General features: G+C 32.7%; 1 protein-coding gene across 7 annotated transcripts; it reads left to right on the top strand.

The window, feature by feature from the left end:
- The first annotated feature begins 1,704 nt into the window (after positions 1 to 1,704).
- LOC105325140 (myoneurin) lies at positions 1,705 to 20,042 on the top strand. Of its 7 annotated transcripts, none has more exons than XM_034482721.2 (6): positions 1,705 to 1,791; positions 3,038 to 3,182; positions 3,583 to 4,715; positions 4,937 to 5,157; positions 17,018 to 17,379; positions 18,679 to 18,816. In XM_034482721.2, the coding sequence occupies exons 2-5, from the start codon at positions 3,057 to 3,059 to the stop codon at positions 17,374 to 17,376; spliced, it is 1,839 nt and encodes a 612-aa protein (XP_034338612.2). In that variant the 5' UTR covers positions 1,705 to 1,791; positions 3,038 to 3,056; the 3' UTR covers positions 17,377 to 17,379; positions 18,679 to 18,816. The 7 variants fall into 7 exon arrangements, with proteins under 7 accessions (XP_034338612.2, XP_065940208.1, XP_034338582.2 ...); XM_066084136.1 differs by lacking the exons at positions 17,018 to 17,379; positions 18,679 to 18,816 and adding exons at positions 8,265 to 9,120; positions 10,291 to 10,429 and having other exon boundaries at positions 4,940 to 5,157; XM_034482691.2 differs by lacking the exons at positions 17,018 to 17,379; positions 18,679 to 18,816 and adding exons at positions 8,265 to 9,120; positions 10,291 to 10,429.
- Positions 20,043 to 20,555: the final 513 nt, after the last annotated feature.

The raw sequence follows: 20,555 nt of genomic DNA, 5'->3' as shown, positions 1-20,555 counted from the left end.
TCATTGTTTTGATTATAATAATTTTGGATAACAATTATTTAAATGTCCTTTGCTATAAAAAGTAAATTTACATCGGGTTACATATACCATGCATGATCATTCCTAATTTTTATCACTTTAGTCTGAAAAATATAATCTTTAAAACATTTGTAATGTTGAATGAACTGTATTTATATATTTTCGAAATATGTTACAACTTATTTCTTATTTAACATGTTCGTGTATTTATATATTGCAGATTAAAGGGAAATTGGTTGTGTTTGTACGAGTACATGTGTTTCCTCATGTAGCGTTTCAAATTCTATGAAAATCGCGTGTTTATGTATTACATATACTTGAATGACAAGATTCTCAAATGTTAATTATGAATTGACAATACAGACGTCTTGTTTACATAAATATCTACTTGTAAGCCAATTATTTCCTGATAAATATTTTTTTTTAAAGAACAGTTATTTGAATTTTTTGGGGCTTGTAATATTTTTAGTTTGTTTTTCTTTAAATGACCCCCATTTAAAGAAAAACAAACTAAATTGTTATTGGTAACTGATATATATTTAGGTAAATGTAAAATTATTAAAATGCATACATTAAAATTACTGGTTTTAGGCCTTTTGTGTTAACTACCGAGACGTACAATTTTCTCTGGCAAAATGTTTAATGATTCATCCCTACACAAGTCTCTCAAATTCGATCTGAATGAATAATTGTGAAAAATAAGAATGGTTGTAGAAGGTTAGGATATCCTAACTTAAGATGTTCCTAAGTAACCGTCGAGCTACATCTTAAGACGTGTCCTAAGTTGATCTTAGGATGTTCCTAACTTTTTTCCTAAGTCATATCTTAGGAACACACTTAGGTCATATCTTAGGAAAGTTTTGTGCATGCCAGCAGGTACATATATTGATCTGCAAAGAATATCTTTCATGGATTACTTTCATTTGAACGGATTTGAACTATGATTTTAAATACGTTAAAAATATCAAAACAGTGTGATATCAAATTCAACGTATCATGTGGCCTTTTTTTTGTTATGCTTTGGTAAAATGCACGAGGGTTGTGTTAGCTGTTCTTGAATAATTAATACCTCTAAATGCAACCAGAGACATAAATAACATGTTAATTATGTCTCTGATGCAACTTCTTGGAGTTGACTGTGTTTGAAGATTTTATATCGTGCATGTGCGGCACTCATTTTCACCTGTATGCATATTACTAACAAGGTTAATGTTTCTTTATGTATAAAATAGAAAGTAAATCTATTCAGGCATATAGGAGGGGTAAGCTCCCATCCGGGACCCCCCCCCCCTTTTTTTTTTGGGGGGGGGGGGTGTAGACAAAATCTAAATGAATGAATGAATCAATGATTTTAATTTAATTTCACCACTACGTGCTTTATTTCAGAAACAATGAACATTGACAGTAGCTTTCTACAACTACATATACGTTTAGACCCCCCCCCCCCCCCGGCCCCTTCTGAATTAGGATTTAGGGTTTATCCTCTTTTTCTGCCAAGATTTCGGCATTAAATTCACACAGTAATATAACCGAAAATAGACCTCAGCGATTATCATTTGGAACCTTCCCCGAACAATTTCCTGGATCTTCTAATGCGAAGAGTAATTTCCCAAACAAGTTTTTCTTGTAAAGAATTAAAATTCCGGAAAAAATCATACCGGTATTTGTTTTAAAATTACTATTTAATGGTATCCGGTCTGTCCAGGAAACTAGTTGAAAACCAAATTAGTGTTTCTCGGACTGTAGAATTGATCATTTTAATTGTCATTGAAGGTATTAGAAATTATGCATTAGAACTTTTATGTACATATCTTATTAGAGGTTTAGGCATTCGCCATGTTTACGCTACCCTGTACATGCTGTACTGAACAGCGAAAAACATGGCCATGGGGGCTTGTCATGAACTTTTACTTTATGATTATTTATATTACATTCCTGTTTATTTTTATGAATGAGCCTTTTATAATTTTAAATGTCTTATCAAAATGGATAATTCATTCCTAATCTGATTGAAACTGCATACATGCAGACAAGTTTTACTAATTCTTAATGTAACTTTTTAAAGGCTGCAAAGTACACAATAGAACATTAAATCCAATGCCCTGTAAATTTTTTGCCACAAAATAATCATAATGAAATCAATTTTGATTTCAATCTAAAGCAGAACTTAAAGTTGTCCCAGTCATATATTAGTTTATACAAAAAGAGACTGTCCAAAAGAAGTTTTATATATGCAAAATTGCATGAGACAATTTGAAACATGTTAAGGAAAGTTTGTGAGACCTAACAAGAAAGTGAAATTATCTTGTTAGGCCAGGGGGAAAGAAATTAATACAAGATTATCGTTTGATGTATCTCCCCAAAACAATGTTCAATTTTGGAGTTAGTTGACTTGTCTCTAAAGAATCATAGGATTAGTAAAAGAAAACTAGTGCCAGAAAATATTGTAACAATGAGTATGATTTTTGACTGATATTATTCAATATTGGATGGATGGAAATTGTTTTTTTCTTCATTTTTTCTTTCCACTAGACGTAAAAGACATGCGTGCAAAAAATAAAACCTTTTCTACAATACAATTCTCTTATATTTTCTACCGTAACAGTATACTTAATGAGAGAAAATATGCAAATATCTGAATGCTGTGTTATGCTTTATAACTGATTACCTAAATTTTAATACATCAAGTTAAATTAGAATTAGGTTGCCTTTGTGCAAAAGTCTACTTTGAGCCGTGTAAGGACCAAAATATATGCATTAACCAAACAGTTGGGTTCAACTTTCTGGTAAATAAAAAAAAAATGTAGAAAATGCACATTGTAAAGGTCTGCATGTACATTATTTCTTGTGCAACAGATTAAGGCAAAAGGATGGAAATGTAGCTCTGTCAGTAGACTGCAATTTTAGAAATGTTATTTATAGACCTCTTTGGACGTGTAAAGTAAAATAAATAAGATAAATAAATTCTGCACATATTAAAAAAATCCCATATAATCCATTTTTTTCGTCAATATTGCAGAAAAGCCGCAGAACCCAGGATGAGTTACCAGAAGGTTTACATGAACCAGATCTACTCGAGCTCCATCATGAGGCAGGTGGCTCAGATGTGGAAAAACCAGCTGCTGTGTGACGCAGTCATCAAGACAGGAAACATTCAAACAAAGGTAAGTACACCATCTTATGATTGTTACATTAAAGCTGAACACCACTCATAAATAGGCACCAGCACAGTGTTTACATAATCATTCAATTTTTTTAACTATTATACGTGTAGTATTCCTTGCCTTGTCTGAGATTTTGCACATTTGTTCCTAGTTTTATGTGCATTTTCTGTTTGTAAATAATGTATTGACAAGATTTTCTGTTAATTTTCTGCTGGTTTTTAAATAAGTGCATAATATTTAATAAATCATTGCAACAGAGTAACATGGCAATGTAGTCCTTAAGTCCATACATATGAGACTTGTACAGTTCAGTACTGGTACTTTTGTTTCTAGTTCTGCATTACACCATGGAATGTAATTGATTCCATTTGAATATGTTTTGTTATTTATTTTATTGCAGGCTCATAGACTGGTGTTAATTGCTGCCTGTCCAATGTTACAAGACAGAGAGAACGCTTCCGTGGGTTCACATTTAGAGGTGCGTCTTAATTCCGACATCAGTGAGGCAGCAGTGAATACTTTTTTGCAGTATCTCTATGAAGGATACATGATGTTAACAGAAGAAAACTGCAGAGAAGTGGAGAAAATTGCAAAGATGCTTCATGTGGATAGTGTAACAAAATGTTGTTCTGACTTTCAAAAATGCATGAATGCAAAGAGAGGTTACAGCTCATACCAAGGACTCAACTTTGATTTACAAGACAGTGTCGATTTTCGATTTGTCTATACAACAGATTTGCAAAAAATGGCTCCAGATTCTCAAAACAAGAGACAGTTTGATGATGTGAACATGACAGGTCCCGCCTCAAAACGACCTAGATCACAACCTTTTTCCAGTCTTGCAGCAAATCGACCAGATGATCACATGTCTATGAATGACAGCTACAGTAGATCACATGACCAAGGTGCTGCTAGAGGTCAGAATGAAGGAGTGATTGACATTAGTGAAGAAAGTGTGGAGCTTGTGAACGTTGGACCAGCAGCTCGAGATCCAGATGGATGGCCTGTTAATACAGACTTGCCACCACTGAAAACAAGCTCTTCTGTGTCAGTGGCCCATCAGCAGGGAGGTAACTCTGACATACAGATCATTGATGTACAGTCAATTAGGAGAGACCAGCAGAATACATTTGGCAGAATGGAGGACTCTAGAAGTGACACTCTGGGGGCGGGGACCTCCTCGGGTTTATCAGAGAGACATAGTCATATACCAAGTACTGTGAGGCATATGGAAGATTCCAACAAGTACATGTCATCAACCACTGCCAGAGAAAACATTGTCAGATCATTACCATTAAGCTCTAGTCCACCAAAAAGTGTTCAGAAACAGCGAATAGGAACAGAAGATATACACAGATCATTTGCTTTAGGTTCAGCAGTGGCAGCAGCATCTGATCATGGGCCTTTTTCCATACCATCTAGCTCAAGTTATAAATCTGCAGATATTGCTCACAATTTGTATGAAAAGACACATAACTCTGATACAAATAGCACCAACAGAGTCAGCTCAAATAAGTCTGCAGAGGAACAAAGGTTTGTTATGATGTTTTTTCAGTAAACAATTCAATTACATTAAAAACATGATGTTCAAAATTACTTATTTGTACCTCATGCAGTTGAGAAGATTTTATTAGAAAGGTAAATGAATTAAATTGGTTTTTGATCATTTGATAGTTGGTGTGTGATGGTAAATGTAAAAGTATTAATGCCCTTTTCAGAATTTATATTTTGATTATTAAATGCTTTTTATGTAGCAGACCTGCACCATCTCCAGAGCCCATTATTGTGAAGTTGGAAGATGAGACCACAGAATCAGAAAGCATTGAACTTTATATCCAGAATCCATCCAATGATTCCTTTAGCCAAGATCCAGGCGGGGATAGCCTTGGAGAATTCGATCCGGATCTATCCAACGATGACAGCATGAGTATGGAGCATGGACAGCCTAATTCTTCAATGGATGACCAATCACAAGGTGAGGATTTATAGCTCTCCACAGAGAGGACCAAGTTACTGCAAACACTTCCAGTAATCTCCATCCTTGTTAAAAATGATGTTAAGTTTAAGATTTTACAGAACTGTCTGTTTCTTGGGCATCAAACCTGAAAACATATTTGAATTTATTTTCTGTCATATTTACACATATATATACACATATTTACAATACACAATTATTAATAGGAAGGATGAGCATGATAGAAGCATTTTTTGATCAAACTATTCATCCATCTGAATCATCAATGAATTCCAAAAGAAGATGTTCTTGTTGCATTTGTTCTGTACTTGTCATTAATTTGGTTGGTCAGTCTGTTGTTTAGCCAGGGATGGGGTAATGGTAATTTGTAATGGTAATTGAGTGTAATTAATTATAAATTATGATGTAATTGAAAGTAATGTGTAATATTGACATATTTTTGAAATACATGTAATGGTAAATTAATCAATTACTTTCAAAAAGACATGTAATTCAAATAACTATTCAATTACTTTCATGTCAATCTGCTTATGTTCAATATATGTATTTTTCTTAAATGTAATGTGTAATTGAATTAATTACACTTGCAAAGTAATTGTAATTTAATTAATTACATTAGAAAATCCTTGTTAAGGTAAAAGTAATTTAATTGAAGGTTTAAAGCAAGTGATTGTAATTTAATGATTACTTTTGAATGTAATTGACCCCATTTCTGTTATGTTACCAGTATTCTCTGATCAAAACATGGTATTAAGATCTTTGCTCAAGGTGGTATTATACATAATTGTCGATATTAACTTGGATAAAAGTTAATCATTAATAAACAAAATACTTTCACCAGTTTAGAATTTTCAATTTTTAAAGTTTTTGACCACAAAATGTTTTAAAATTTTTAGAATAGTTAAAAAATGTAAAAGCCCCAGCAGGATTCGAACTTATGACATAGAGATTACATTTACTTAGTAGTTTACGCTCTAAACCATTGTGCCAGGGTGTGCAGTAACAATTTTTGGAAAGAAAATAGACTAAGTAATAAAATTAAACTTGATTTTATTTTGTTGATTTCAATAGGAAATACGTCACAATATAGAGGTGTCCTGTACAACCTTAACAGAAATAAAATTTTGTACATTCATACCCCATATTGAGGACATATAAATTACATATTTGTTGCAAGGTCACAAGAACAAAAGTTGAAGTGTCAAAATACTCTGGTCATTGACTTTAGATCAAGAGATTTCTGCTCAATATTTTGAGAAACCCTTTGCTTTATGTACAGACATCTAATTTTGTACATTTATGCCCCATCTTGAGGACATGTAAATGACTTCTTTTGTTGTAAGGTCACAAGAACAAAGGTTGAAATGTCAAAATACTCTGGTCATTGACTTTATATCAAGAGATTCCTGCCCAATATTTTGAGAATCCTTTGCTTTACAGACAACAAACTTAACCCACACGTTCCACTGTACCACAAAAACAATGGTAACTATTGGTTCTTATATCAGAAGGTCAAAGGTCAAACTACTCTTGGCAGAAGATGATATCATCCACTTAATTTCTTGGGAATCCTTTGCTTGTCAGACCTCAAACTTGATACACCCCTAAGACATTAATGATACCTACATGTATAGATGTGAAAGGTCAAAGGGTTAAACTATTCTATATATTCAAATGTGTTCTGTTCATATCAATCAGATGTGTTCTTTATCATATGTCCTGTGGTGACCTTATATAACACCATGTATTAACAAGCTGGAGTGTTTTGTCTAGAAAACATAATAGTAACATTGCAAGGTATTTGCCTTTTTGTATGAATAGGTACTACAATTACTTGAACCTGTAAATGAAGGATATTGTTAATATAATTTGAAAATAAATCAAAACAGACCATGACTTGATATCTACAGAAGATAGTGGTTGTGTTTGCAGCAACTTTCCTGCTATTATTGAAACAGTGATGTTTGTAACTTCAGAATGACAGATAATATTCAGTCATTCATCTTGATTTCAAACTAAAGTGTTTTATATATCATAGGTTATGCACTACATGTTTATATAGTATATTAAAAGTAGCAGCACTATTATATAATAATTTTCTGTTTTGATGCAATTTGAAAATTCATGATTATAAAATCATGAGGATGTTCATAAATTAATGTGGTACAGCAATAGTTCAACCTCCACGTATTCACATATTTCAAGTACCGGTGACTTCAAGGTTAATTTGTGTATTGTAGTACATATATAAAACTTAAATAGTTGTCCCTGACTTTCTGTGTAACTGCGAGGACAAACATAATGATCAGAGTCCATTGGATGTTCTTGGAATCCTTTTTCTCACTCATTAGGAGTGACTTTCAGTTAAGGTTGATCAGTCTGTGAACATTTTAAATCAGTTTTCATTCAATTCTTTTGATTGGTACACAGAGAACCAAATTATTTACATTTCTATGTGTATTTACATGTAACTTTATTTTGTGACCTAGCTTTTACTCCATTGGCATTGATATGTCACAATGTGTTTGCCAAATATTGTTTGGCATTCACATAGTTTAGGAAGCCTATTTTGTTTGAAAAATTTTAAGCATTTAACAAATTATTTGGGAATTCCTATGATTGATCATTACCAAGTGAAATTGGTTTTGAGTATGAAAAGTCTTTCTGTTTTTAACATCGTACATACTGTCTTTCTCACTGGCAAAATTAACCAGTCATCTTATTCAAATTTTTTGAGTGGACAGATTTCAAAAACCCTTCAAATACATAAAAAATCATGAATTACATGTAATAACCATGATCACATTGTTTTAATTGAAAAAAACCTACATTAATTCAACATTATTCAACATGTTCAAATTGTCTTAATCAAATCCTTCAGATTTGTATTTATCCAATTACTACTGCACCAGGCTCAGTGTGATGAAAAAAATATATGTATACCTGTTGACCCTCTTTTTTGAAGTGTGAATTAATATCAAATAAGTTTGAGCAGGAAGACTTACAAAGAGTACTGCTTCAATATTAAAATTCAAAATTCCTAAGCCAATTATGATCCTTATCATTTCTAAGTATGTCATCTACCAAGGGAATTTGTTGTGCTTTAGACCCTGCATATCGATCAACAAGACACACCACTCAAGAGAAAAGAAAAGAGGGGAATCAGGCATGCAAGCAGAGCTGTGAGTCTAAGGGACAAAACAGAAGTTATATTGATGCTGATAATGAAATAAGAAAGCTATCATCTAGTATGAATGGTCTCAACAACAGATTTTCCCAGCTATGTGAAAGCAGTGCTTCTATACAGTATATGGTTGAAGAGCTTGTTGACAGTTCCAATACTATAGAAAAATTGTTAATAAACATGACACCAGGTTTAAGTGATGAACCTGAAATGGAAGGAGAAGAGACTATAGTACTGGGAAATGAAACGGCAATTAGAGAAAGCAACACTAATGAATCAGTATCATTAGGCAAAGAACTCACCAAAGAAAACAGAAAAACAACTCCCACTGAAATGGAAAGTTTCATTGCTATGGCAGCAGAATCTTGTAAAGTACAAGCAGCAACTAAGACCAAAGACAGTTTTTCTGATATTCCAAAGACCTACAGAATTTCCTATGCAACTCTTAGAGAGCTAAAAGCAGGCTCAAAGAATGCAGCAGTTTTTGCAGGAAATATAATAAAGAAGTTGTTTCCAGAGCTGTTTGGACCTAGTGGGTTGAGATTTAAGTACTCTTTCTTTGGTGGTGGAAAGCTGAAGAAAAATGAATTGGACCGTCAAAGGAAATCATACATGAGACGATATATTACAGCAATGTATTCTGAAATCTCTTCAGAGGGAGATTGGAAAGATATTGTAAACAGGGTAAATGAAATCTTGAGACGTCCAGCCCAATCAGTACCAAGAAATTCAAAAGGTTCTGCTGAAAAAGCCAATGATTAGATACATCGACAATGGAAGTAAGGACCACATCCTTCAGAATTGAAACAGACTGTATAACTAAACCAATCCCATAGCTTTATAAAACTGAGTGCTTCTCAAAACTCAATAAATAATTTTTTTGCTTTATTTCCTTGTGCCAAAAGAAAATTTATTCATTATAAAGAAGTGATAAACTGAAAATATAAGGTTTTATTTAGCATAAATATTACATGTGGGTGGTTTCAAACAGTTTTTTTTCACGTACTCAAGTACTCAACCAAAAAACTTTGATTTATAGAAAACGTAGTGAAACTGGCATATCAATGTGCATGGCTGCACATATTTAAGCAGCTTTTTTGTTTCTTGATTAACATCATTTTCATTCCATGTATTGCGCTTGATCATGATATGTTTTTTTAACCTGATGCTGAAGCAAACAATTTGCTATTACTTGGTGTCTTCAGGGTTTTCACAAACTTTAATTCAACCAAAATTCCCAATTTTTCCAAAGAAGTTGATGATGTAATGGAAATTATTTAAATTAGGTCTTGTCTTTAAAATATTTTAAAAGAACTATTTCATTTTTATTGACACTTTTGAATAAGCATTTTCAAGATTGCTTAACCCTAACCCCAACAAATAAAAGGGAACAGGAGTTCAAAGTGAACAAAACTGTTTACATAAAAATATCTGATAAAGAACGATAATGGGCTACAGCTTAAAAAGTTATAGAAGCATTCTGTCGAAAAAAAAATTATTCTGTTTTTGGTATGACATCAAGACTCTGCAAGCGACTTTCCTGGGGTTAAAATTGATTTATATTAACTAGTCTACTACTCGTTTTGAACAACATGAAGGCTAGAAAACTGAAATCAATATGCAAATAAGATGGTGCAATGAAATAAGCTTTGTTGAATGAAGTTGTCAAGACAAATATACAATGCAGAATCACATTGGTAAATATTATACATAAATTAATAAAGTAAATGGAATCCAAATTTGCATAGGAATGATTTGAAAATTAACCTTAATTGCATTACACTGTAATGTTTCCATAAAAATTATTTTTCATTTCGATTTTTAAATGCCTGTGTTACCGTTGGTATTCTGGCTCAGGCGAATGATATCGTGATTTTGTCCTGGTGGGTTATTTTTAAATTCCATTATGATATAGTGTTGGGTACTAACACTGGTTTTTCTATTGGTAGGTACCCATAGTTCCTTGGTTGTTGTTACTCAGGAGGCCTCTGTTTTTCCGATAGGCATGCCTATCACCTCCAATAAAGCGAGTTCTTTCTATTGTAAGCATTGCAGTGAATGGTTTGACTGTGAGCTAGACTTAGTGCAACACCTTCAAGCAGTGGAGAGACTTAATGTTTGCCGTGTGTGTCGAGTCTGTGGCAAATATTTCAGGTCTGCTAACGGCCATAAGTATCACATGTTGATGAACCACAATACCAACAAAAGTAACTTTCGCTGTCAAATTTGTGGACGATTTTGTCAAGGTGCTAGCTTTTTGAGGAAACATATGAGAACTCATGACAAAGTAAAAGAGTGATAGTTTTCCGAACTCGTAGCTCTTAACTTCTCATTGTTATCTTTGCTGTATTTCGAGTTGTATGTACACTCCTTAGTACTTTTGTATATTTTGTACAAAGCTGTTCTCATAATTTCTTTTATGTTGCTTCATTGTATATATTGTTTACACAATAAATTCATCTCTCCACTAAATGTACTGATATTCGTAGTATTTATTTTTTTCATTTTCAAAAATTTGCTTGTCACCATAGACCTTAATGTCATCTTCATTTATTAATTATCCCTCAGGAAATAACATTTTTTAAAAATGTTCTCTTGGTAAATCCTTTTCTATTCAAAAATGCTTCGAATGAATATCAGACTATAAAATATATGATATATATTCAGGGTTAGAAATTTATGTCCTAATATGGATTGAGTACCTCAAGAAAATTACAATCTCAAACGCCTTGTCTTATTTTAAGTGCTCCTGTCATTAAGGAATGTCTTACACTTACTAAAAATACGATGCAAACGCGTATAGTATCATTCTTTAAAAAGAATCCGATTTTATGCATGTTAGATAAATGCGCAAACCATTACGTTACCGTCTTTGATGTTTGAATTTAGATTAGAGCGATTTCTCTTTTCTCTTTTTATCTCAAGAATTTTCTCTCTTCATAGGGATGAAGGGGAGAAGAGAAGTCAGATCGCCTTTTAAACAGTATTGTGCCTCATTCCAGTGTAAAAAATGCGGCAATTCTTTCTCCAACGCCGAGTCGCTTGTAAAACATCTTAGAGAAGTCGAAAAGAAAAGATATGTTAAAGTCTGCAACTGTGGAGAGGTCTTTTTCTTGATGAGAACTTATCGGTATCATTTGCAAGTCAAACACGGAGTTGTCACAAGCTGTCCCCAATGTTCAATTTGTGGGAGTTATTTCCAAGACAATTACAATCTCAACCGTCATATGATGACCCATCGCTCTGCTTTCATGTGTAATAATTGTGGTGAGATGTGCAAGAATCAAACGGGTCTTGCTCTCCACCTAAGATATTGCAAATCTCAGACTCAGGACGATACCAGTAGTGACTGTGCAGACAGAAAGTTACAATAACATTGGTGGTCATATTGTTTAAATACTAATGTGAGATTCAATTTAAATTTGCAGACGTATCATCATGTGGACTGCAATGTCGTTTCTGCAAGAGAGTGTTCGAACAATTCGGCAAGCTTGTCCAACATCTACGGGTAGATGAAAATTACATTGACGTTATAGAATTGTGCACAATTTGTTGTGAAGTGTTCTACTCGTCCCAAGCGCACCAAGATCATTTGATAAGGTTTCACTTGGCGTCCAAAAACCAGTGCCCCATCTGTAGTGTTGTAGTGAAGCACGCGTGTAACTTCCGTCGACATGTGGCGAGTCACTCGATGGAGAGACCTTTTGTCTGCTCGCACTGTAAAAGCAGTTTCAAAAGAAAGGACCATCTAAAAGATCATCTCCTCAAGTGTAACAGACAGTGACATTAGTAAAACTATTATATTTGCTTAGTTTCTAATACCAATATTTGCAATATCTATGAATTTACATTATCATACAAAACTATGTTTTCCTATGGAATTTAAAATAAAAGGAAAAGTTATTTTTGTCGAAAATTGTTTCAGTGCAAGGAATGGGATGTCTTCTTCTTGATAAATGGATATTCGTTACATAAATGTTTTCTAATTTATTTACGGAATAAAAAAGGATTTTTTTTTTACGTTTTTTTTCATAAAATGCTCATTGTTATTCTTTAAATGTAAAGTCCTTTTCTTCGAAAATATTTTTATATAAAAATAATGCAGTTATTTGAAAAATTGCTTCATTGTCAAGTCTGTGAGAAAAAATCACTTCAAAGAAGCATTCTAACAAAATTTTAAAAATCTTTATGGAGTGACTATTGATTCAGCATCGGAGTTTCATGAGCTCATCTTAAAAAATCCAAAGAGCAGATCCGAATGTCTCATCTGTGGAACAAAGATAAAAAAAATGAGGGCATCTTTTTCTGGCATATAGCTAGTCATTTTTTGGAAAAAAAACCTTCCAGTGCGGGAATTGCAGAATAGATTTCAATAGGAAAGAAAAGATAAATTGCCATGAGCGAAAATGCGCTCCTCGCTGAAAGGTAGCGCGCCGTCGTATTTTCTGTGTTAAGCCACGTGTTTAGTTTATTTTATTTTTAAGAATTTTATTGAAAATTATTAACTGGAACTCATCTACATATAACTTTTAAATTACAGTTTTATGCACAAATTGAAAAAAAAATGATACTTACTGATCTCTAACCTCTAGTTTCATAAACAAACTACTTATGATATTTTGAAGTGCACCTGTCTAGTTGAAACTACAATGTATGATGCAGATAATAATGACATTTTTGTAAAGTGAATCCGAAGTATAATGCATGTTTTATAATTGTTTTATATCTTACGTAGCCATTTTTGATGAATTAAGATTAAGCCATTTACCTTTCTTCTTTATTTAAGGAATAAGGAATCATTCTTTGAGTATTATGAGGTGATAATTTTGGTCGGGGCGTGGTCAAATCCAATTAAGCCCGAAGGGCGTTATGATAGATTTGACCACGCGTCGACCAAAATTATCACCTCATAATATTCAAAGAATTATTCCTTATTACTTATATTTAAACTGTATATGACTTCCAATTTCTACACTCTCAAAAAACATAAATTAAAGCCAATATTTTTTCATGAAGCACATGTTATGTATAACTACGCAGCGCAGGCAATACCGTTTTTCGGTTATGCTATAAGATATGCCCATTTTGTGTCACTTATCTTTTATGAAATTATTAGGTTTTAGGCTTCAAATTTGATTCGTAATGTTATCACAGACAAAAACAAAAGAAAATGTAAATATTTCTCGAGAATTTCTCTCCTCATAGGGATGAAGGGGAGAAGAGAAGATACATAACATTTACTCAGTATTCAATATTGAAATTCATTATTTTTTGAATAATTGAAATTATTCAGTATTGTGCCTCATTCCTGTGGATTCTTTCTCAAACACCGACCGACTTGTAAAAGAAAGATATATCAGTGAAAATTTGCAGCTGTGGAGAGGTCTTCATTTTTAAAGAGAACTTTGTCTACAAGTGGCGGGTCGCTTTATTGAGATACGTTTTGTCTGCTCGCACCGTTAAAGCAGTTAAACAAGAAAGGACCGCTTAGAAGGTCATCTTCAGGTATCCCACTCCTCAATTTTTTGTATCAAGAATTTCTTGAAAAGTATACCATTAAAACCTGTAGACAAAACATACTTAAAATATATAAAGATAATGGGAGGTCAGTGTTCATCCCTCTGAGTTATGGCCAATTTAATTTGACCTTTTTGCACCCAAAATGCCATTTCAGCTTGATAAGGATTTGTTGTCAGAATTTTTGACTCGGCAAACTTATTTCTTCTTATATTGTTTTTAATTATGCACAATGGTCGCGCTGAAAGGGGTTAGGAAAAAATTGTACGAAGCTCCAAAAAAATTTTGTGACCTTTTTGCACTTAGAATAGACAATTTTCATAATAGTTAAAATTTCATGGGAAATAAAATATTTTGAATATTAAGAATTTTATACGATTAATCCAGTTTGTCCAGATATGTATTCAGTATCATTTTCACATGATAGGGGTCAATGATGTCAAATTTTAGATATATGGCATCAAATTAAAGGTAAAATTCTCGCAAAATTTGGCTTAAAAAAATTCAGACATTTCTATACATTTGCATGATTTATGCTAAACGTCTATCACTCTCTCATAATTTAACTTGGTACATTTCACTCAGGACCTATAGAACATGTCACAAACCTATCATATGTTAAAAATGTGAATAATAAATAAAGTAAAATAAAAATAAAAGTATATTGAACATTCATAAAATTGTTTCTTTCTGTCTTTTTGTTCTAAAAACCATCCGCAAGAAAAAAAATAGTTTCCCCAAAACTTGTTTGTTTTTTCAATTTAAATTGATTTTATTTATGAATGTTGTGTAATTATGATATGATAATCTTTCTGTGATGATGAAATTAATAAAATCATATCAATTTAAAATATAATGATCATCTGCGCGATGAAACCAAAACGTGAGGTGTGAGATACCTTAATTTTTCAAATATGAATTTACATGTAGTTGTTTTTTTTCCTTAATGATTTGTATTATTTAAAAATCTTCAAAATGTTTTTAAATTAATTTCATCGCATAATGTTTCATGCGTAGATTCGTAAAGCACTGTCTTGATTTGTAGGTGTATATTAAACAAAAGGTTTGATAATTTTATCTTGGCACCTAATCCTACCTCTATCTTTTTGGAGGTCTGTGTTGCTCTGCTTTGAATTTGTATTTGCAATTGGTTTTATGGAGTTTTGAGATGGTTAACAGTTTGTTATTGTCATTTTTCATCAAGGAATAAAAAAGGATGTTGTTTGTCTGTTTTTGGGAGTTGATTTTAATCAACTCTCCTATGCAGTTACTCTGGCAAACCGAAAGTGAAACAGTGTTTGGACCTAGGCACAAATGCTGAGCATTGTTTTTCAAGGAAACTTAAACACTTTGAAAATAGTCAGATTTTATATAATACGAACAATTTAGATATTTTTGTAGTCTCATGTATTCCTACGCAAGAGTTTAATATAGTCTTGTTCAACCAAACGCTTGGCTCTCTCCGTAAATCTCCGACAAACAGAGAGGCTCTCTTGCTTGTCAGAGATAAACGGAGACAACTGAGCGTCTGGTTGAACGAGACTGGAGTTCAATATCAATAGTGCTTGAATCCATACAATTTGTAGAATTGTTTCGATTACTAATACATAGTTTATAATCTATCTTTAAATATTACTCAACATGATTTAAATAAAGAGTTTCTCTAAATTCTTGTCTGAAAAGTCTAATTAAAATTCATATTATAAAAAAAGTGCGTAATTCAAATACAGACTAGAAACTAATTGCAAGATAAGATGATTTTAAAATAAATGATAATCGATAAAATCATCTCCCGTCAGTACTTCAGTACTTTGATTCTTTTACAAAGCCCAAGATGTAACATTTGGGTCATTATATGCTCATTGATTGTTACATTAAAGGAAGTGAACATGAAAAAAATAATTGTTGCTTAATAAATTATAAAAGCCTTTTGAAACTTAAAAATGAGGTCTGTTACCTATTTGTTTATGTCTATCAAGAGATTTTATCAATTTAACACTCTCAGTGAAAGGTTTATGGAGGTAATCCATTATTCCCCAGCATGCATCTGTTCTATGACGTAGATAAGCCACATTGCTGCTGGTGACTGGGTCAATGTTGGAACTAGGCCAGTGTTTATGTACAGAGTTGATAAAAGTTGAGGAGAAAAATTATGCCTTGATGTGAAGAAAAATTTTGTGTACTGTCATGAGAAGACAAGGATTTAGTACATGTCTATAAATGAACCTCAGATAACTATTTATGATTTGTACAAAAAATGAATATAGATAAATTAATTTGTGAAATATAAGACCATCACATTCCAGATGTTTGTACGGAGATGCATGTGGCAGTCAGTGTTTACATAAATAAAATGCTGTTTTTAGATTTCAATTTAAATTAATATAAAATAGTAATTCCATTTTCCATGTGGGGTTTCTTACCGTTACTTTTTATTTAAATGCCCTGGAAATTTTTCTGATTTGTTTTTTTTTATACATAAGATCTTGATGATATGTACGCCGGTTCTGTTTATGCTGTCAGAAGAATAACAGGACTAAGACACTTTTTAAAAGTCAGGATGCTGTGCAATGCACCTTGTGTGCTCATTTATGTAGCACACATAATGTTCAAACTCATAAACAAGATATTCCCGAGTGCAAGAAAAAATAGGTCACAATAACACTGATCCACGGACATTCCATTCTAGTTACACGTCACATTAACTGCTGGTGGGAATGCATCATTCTGAGATCCAAAATCTTCCTCCATAAACACTGTTTAAAATGACAACTCTTTACATTCCTTTCAAGTTTCCATTCACATTTTGATGATGGCATTTTATCCCTGTTACTACACGTGTGTAAAAATGCAATGTGTCTCATTGACGGCAGCATCAGTGCTGCCCTCTCTTAGATGCTTAGAGATAACCCAGCAGGGAGGTAATGATTTTAACAATATGGCAGCGCTCGTGGATTGCAAGAATTAGTTATTCTAAGTGGTATATCTTTTTACTGAGGAAAGCTCTGTCTAAACGGTTTTCAGATATCATTATACACATCAAACAGACAAATTTAAGCCCTTGATAATTTTTTCATGTTCACTTCCTTTAAATAATACATCTATGTTTTGTACTTTGAAAAAAAACCTTCTAAATAATACAGTTATTTGAATTTGTAGAGCACAATTCGGAAAATTGGCTTCGTTGTAAACTCTGCGAGAAAACGTTCAGTTCGAAGACGGATTTTATTTGCCACATGTCACTGGAAAAGCACTCTAACGAAAGTTTTAAAATCTGCACGGAGTGTCAAGTGACCATTGACTCAGCCTCTGAATTCCTTGATCACGTCATCTCGAAACACCCAAATAATAGGTCGGAATGTCTCATCTGTGGAACAATAGTAAAAAACAAATGCAACTATTTCCGGCATATTGCCAGCCACTTTCCGGAAAAACCCTACAAGTGCGGTAATTGCGGGAAAGATTTCAAAAGGAAAGACAAGATGAAGAGTCATGAACGAAAATGCGCTCAACGTTGAAAGGTAGTTCGTCTTTTTAAGAGAAACCCCCCCCCCCCCCCCCCCCCGAAAACAAAACCATAAAAAAACTGCTCTAAATATCAAAATATACTATTGACGGCACTCATTCTTTTTTTTTTAAGTTTTAGACACAAACTAAAAACAGCTTATAATTATTCATTCGCTCTCCTGTTCATTATTCTATTTATTCAGAGGAGATTTATTTTATTTGGGTGATAAGCTACGTGTAAATTTAAACGGACACGACATTGTATGCTTTTTGGAACACTATCTTTTTGGAATATTAAACAAAACTTACCTCAACTTGGAAGTCTTCGTGTGTGGATTCCTGCCTTACATGGACGCAATGTCACAGGAAGAATCAGGCACATAGCATCGTTTTTGAAAGTGGGGGGGGGGGGGCAGATTCATCCAAAACATCTTGACAAGCAAAAAAAAAATAAATAAAATGAAATATAAAAAAAAAAAGAAGGGAAAAAGCTACTTTCTAAATTTCTGAAAATTCTAATCCGTTGGGGGGGGGGGGGGGGGGGGTAGGGGTAGTAATATACCTTTAACTCCAATTTCACTTATTATTTCCTTATTTTCAATTCAACTCCATCTTAATTAAATTTCTTGTATATAAATTTCAGAAAAATCTTTGCTGTGCAAAAAAGTTGGGGGGGGGGGGGGGAGGGGCAGCCCCCCCCCCCTCCCCTGCCCCCCTGATGCAACGTGCTTGAGAATACATTTCATGAGAATACATTTGTGATATTCAATAAAAAAATATATCTAGAATTTGCACATATGTACTCATTTAAGTCCAAGCATATGTTATACCGTCTGTAAAAATTGACACATCAGCTTCTTGGAAATAATATACATAAACTATAGATCGAAATATGTGTGCTTTAATTTGAAATTTCAAAAAGATTTCGTAAATGCTTTTTATCAAATATACAACTGTTTATGTTTAATATGTACATGCATGTAACGATTTTCAGAATGATTTCAAACATTTAGAATGTATTCATATTCATGTTAAATGTTTTGAGAATTTTGCAAATATTTCTACATTTGAATACTTTGTTTACTAATTATGCAGCTTTATGCATAATGTTGTGTTAGTTCAACATTTTCTATTCGTTATAAAATTATGTTTTTTTGAAAGAAAAATAACAAAAACAACAGAGCATTAACAACAACAACAACCCCCTTCTAAAAATAAACTTTGCATTGCCACTTCGATCTTAGCTTTGGCATGGCTTCTTTTTTGGTAATTATGACGATATTCGTTGAGAACACACTCCTTTTAACTTTCAGTAATTGCAATAACCCGGGGACTACAGTGCAGGTATTGCCAACAGATGTTCAGTCAACTAGAAGAGCTGTCAAACCATTTACAACTAGATGAACGCTACCAAGGGAGCATCCAACACTGTACCTATTGTAACTTATGTTTCTACTCTACCAAAGTGTATCAAAATCATATCTTTGCGAAACACTCGGAGAACAGAAACCAGTGTCCGATATGTGGTGTTGGGGTGAAACACACGTGCAACTTCCGCCGGCATGTGTTGAGTCATTTCGTAGAAAAGCCATACAGCTGCGCTAAATGTGGTTGTTGTTTCACTAGAAAGGACAGTTTAAAGAAGCACTTGAAAAAACTACATTTCTCAAAAAAGGACAAAAGTTATATAAGAATATCGGTTGAATAGTGTCGTATATCAAAAGATGATTGGGAAAAAAGGTATCGAAGTGCTCCTTTTAAAGAAAACGAAGTGAAATTTAATTTATACAATTTTGTTTTCTTAATAACAATTTTAAGACAAATGAGAAGTTAAATATTTGACATATATAATAATGATATGAACTTCATATGCATATCAAACCCATTTGTTTATACTCAGTTTAAATCAACGAACACGGAGCGGTAATATACATGTATTATACATATAGAAAAATATTTTGTACTTTTACCCAAGTTTGTAGTGTACACATTGCCTTGAGTAACTCGATTCTTTGAGCAGGAGTAAAATCTAAATTTCAGGAATAGAGATTGTTAACTTCATGTACTTTATTCAAAATCAAAAATTAAGTTAACTTGATGTACTTTGTATGATTTTATTAATTTCTCCCACTGATTTGATAGCACAATCACATAAAGTGTTCAACTTGGCTACTGAAGTGCAAGCCTCAAGAGCGAAACCCGCTGGAACTGGTCTTTCATTGAAAAAAAAAATATCGCAATTTATGGTAAAAATCGTATAACTTTAAAGAAAAATATAAAACGTGGATTACATGTATATATTTGACATGGTGTGCTTTCTGTCACTTATTTACATTAATGAATGTGTTTTTTATAGAGTTTTATTGAAATTATATTGACAATATTTTATTGATTATGATAAAAAGGAGAAGTTCAACACAAGATTGCTCTATATTTTCATTCCTTTGCTCGGTCGAAAGAGGAAACACTTTCTTTAAGATGGCCTACAGTTTTTTTTATCATATTTGTTTAATGAATCATTTTTTCGCCACATTCTTCCATATATTTTATGAATTATCTTAAATTGCTACTTATATTTGATACAACTTATCACAACAATATTTATTTAATTTAGACGTTCATACAGACCCGATGTAATTTTATTGAACAGTAAAAATGCGCTAAATAGATGATTTACTATTACCTAGTGGTTTTTTTTTATCAATATTAGAAAAGGTTTCGGAACAGGAAACATACATTTATACGTTGGATGACGCTTGTTTTTATGATACTCGCAAGACTTCATTCATTTAATAAAATTATGCCCAAAACTAGAATATGTTGACTAAGTGTTGCGCACCTATTGCTCTCTAACTCTACATTCTATGCAATGTCTATTGCGTTCATTGCTCCATAATCCGATTTTAAAAAGTCAAAAATGATTAAAATGCATACATAACAATTATTTTTTATTTTAAATTCAACAACAATATGGAAAATAAGGGAATATCATCAATTCATACTGCCATTTTATCAAAATAAAACTCATTGCTTTATATTATAAATACTTGCATCATTTTAAATATAACGTATTTTGGCCTTCATAGACACCATCTCTTTTTGATGACAATTTATATACTCCGGCATTCATTACGTGAAAAGCGAAAGAAGACCTTATGTAACGGAATGCTGTTAAATACGATTGTCTAAT

Source organism: Magallana gigas, chromosome 5 (genome assembly GCF_963853765.1).
Source record: "Magallana gigas chromosome 5, xbMagGiga1.1, whole genome shotgun sequence".
Classification (NCBI taxonomy): Eukaryota; Metazoa; Mollusca; class Bivalvia; order Ostreida; family Ostreidae; genus Magallana; species Magallana gigas.
The sequence above is the reverse complement of the archived record's forward strand: the minus strand, read 5'-3'. Positions and strand labels throughout refer to the sequence as shown.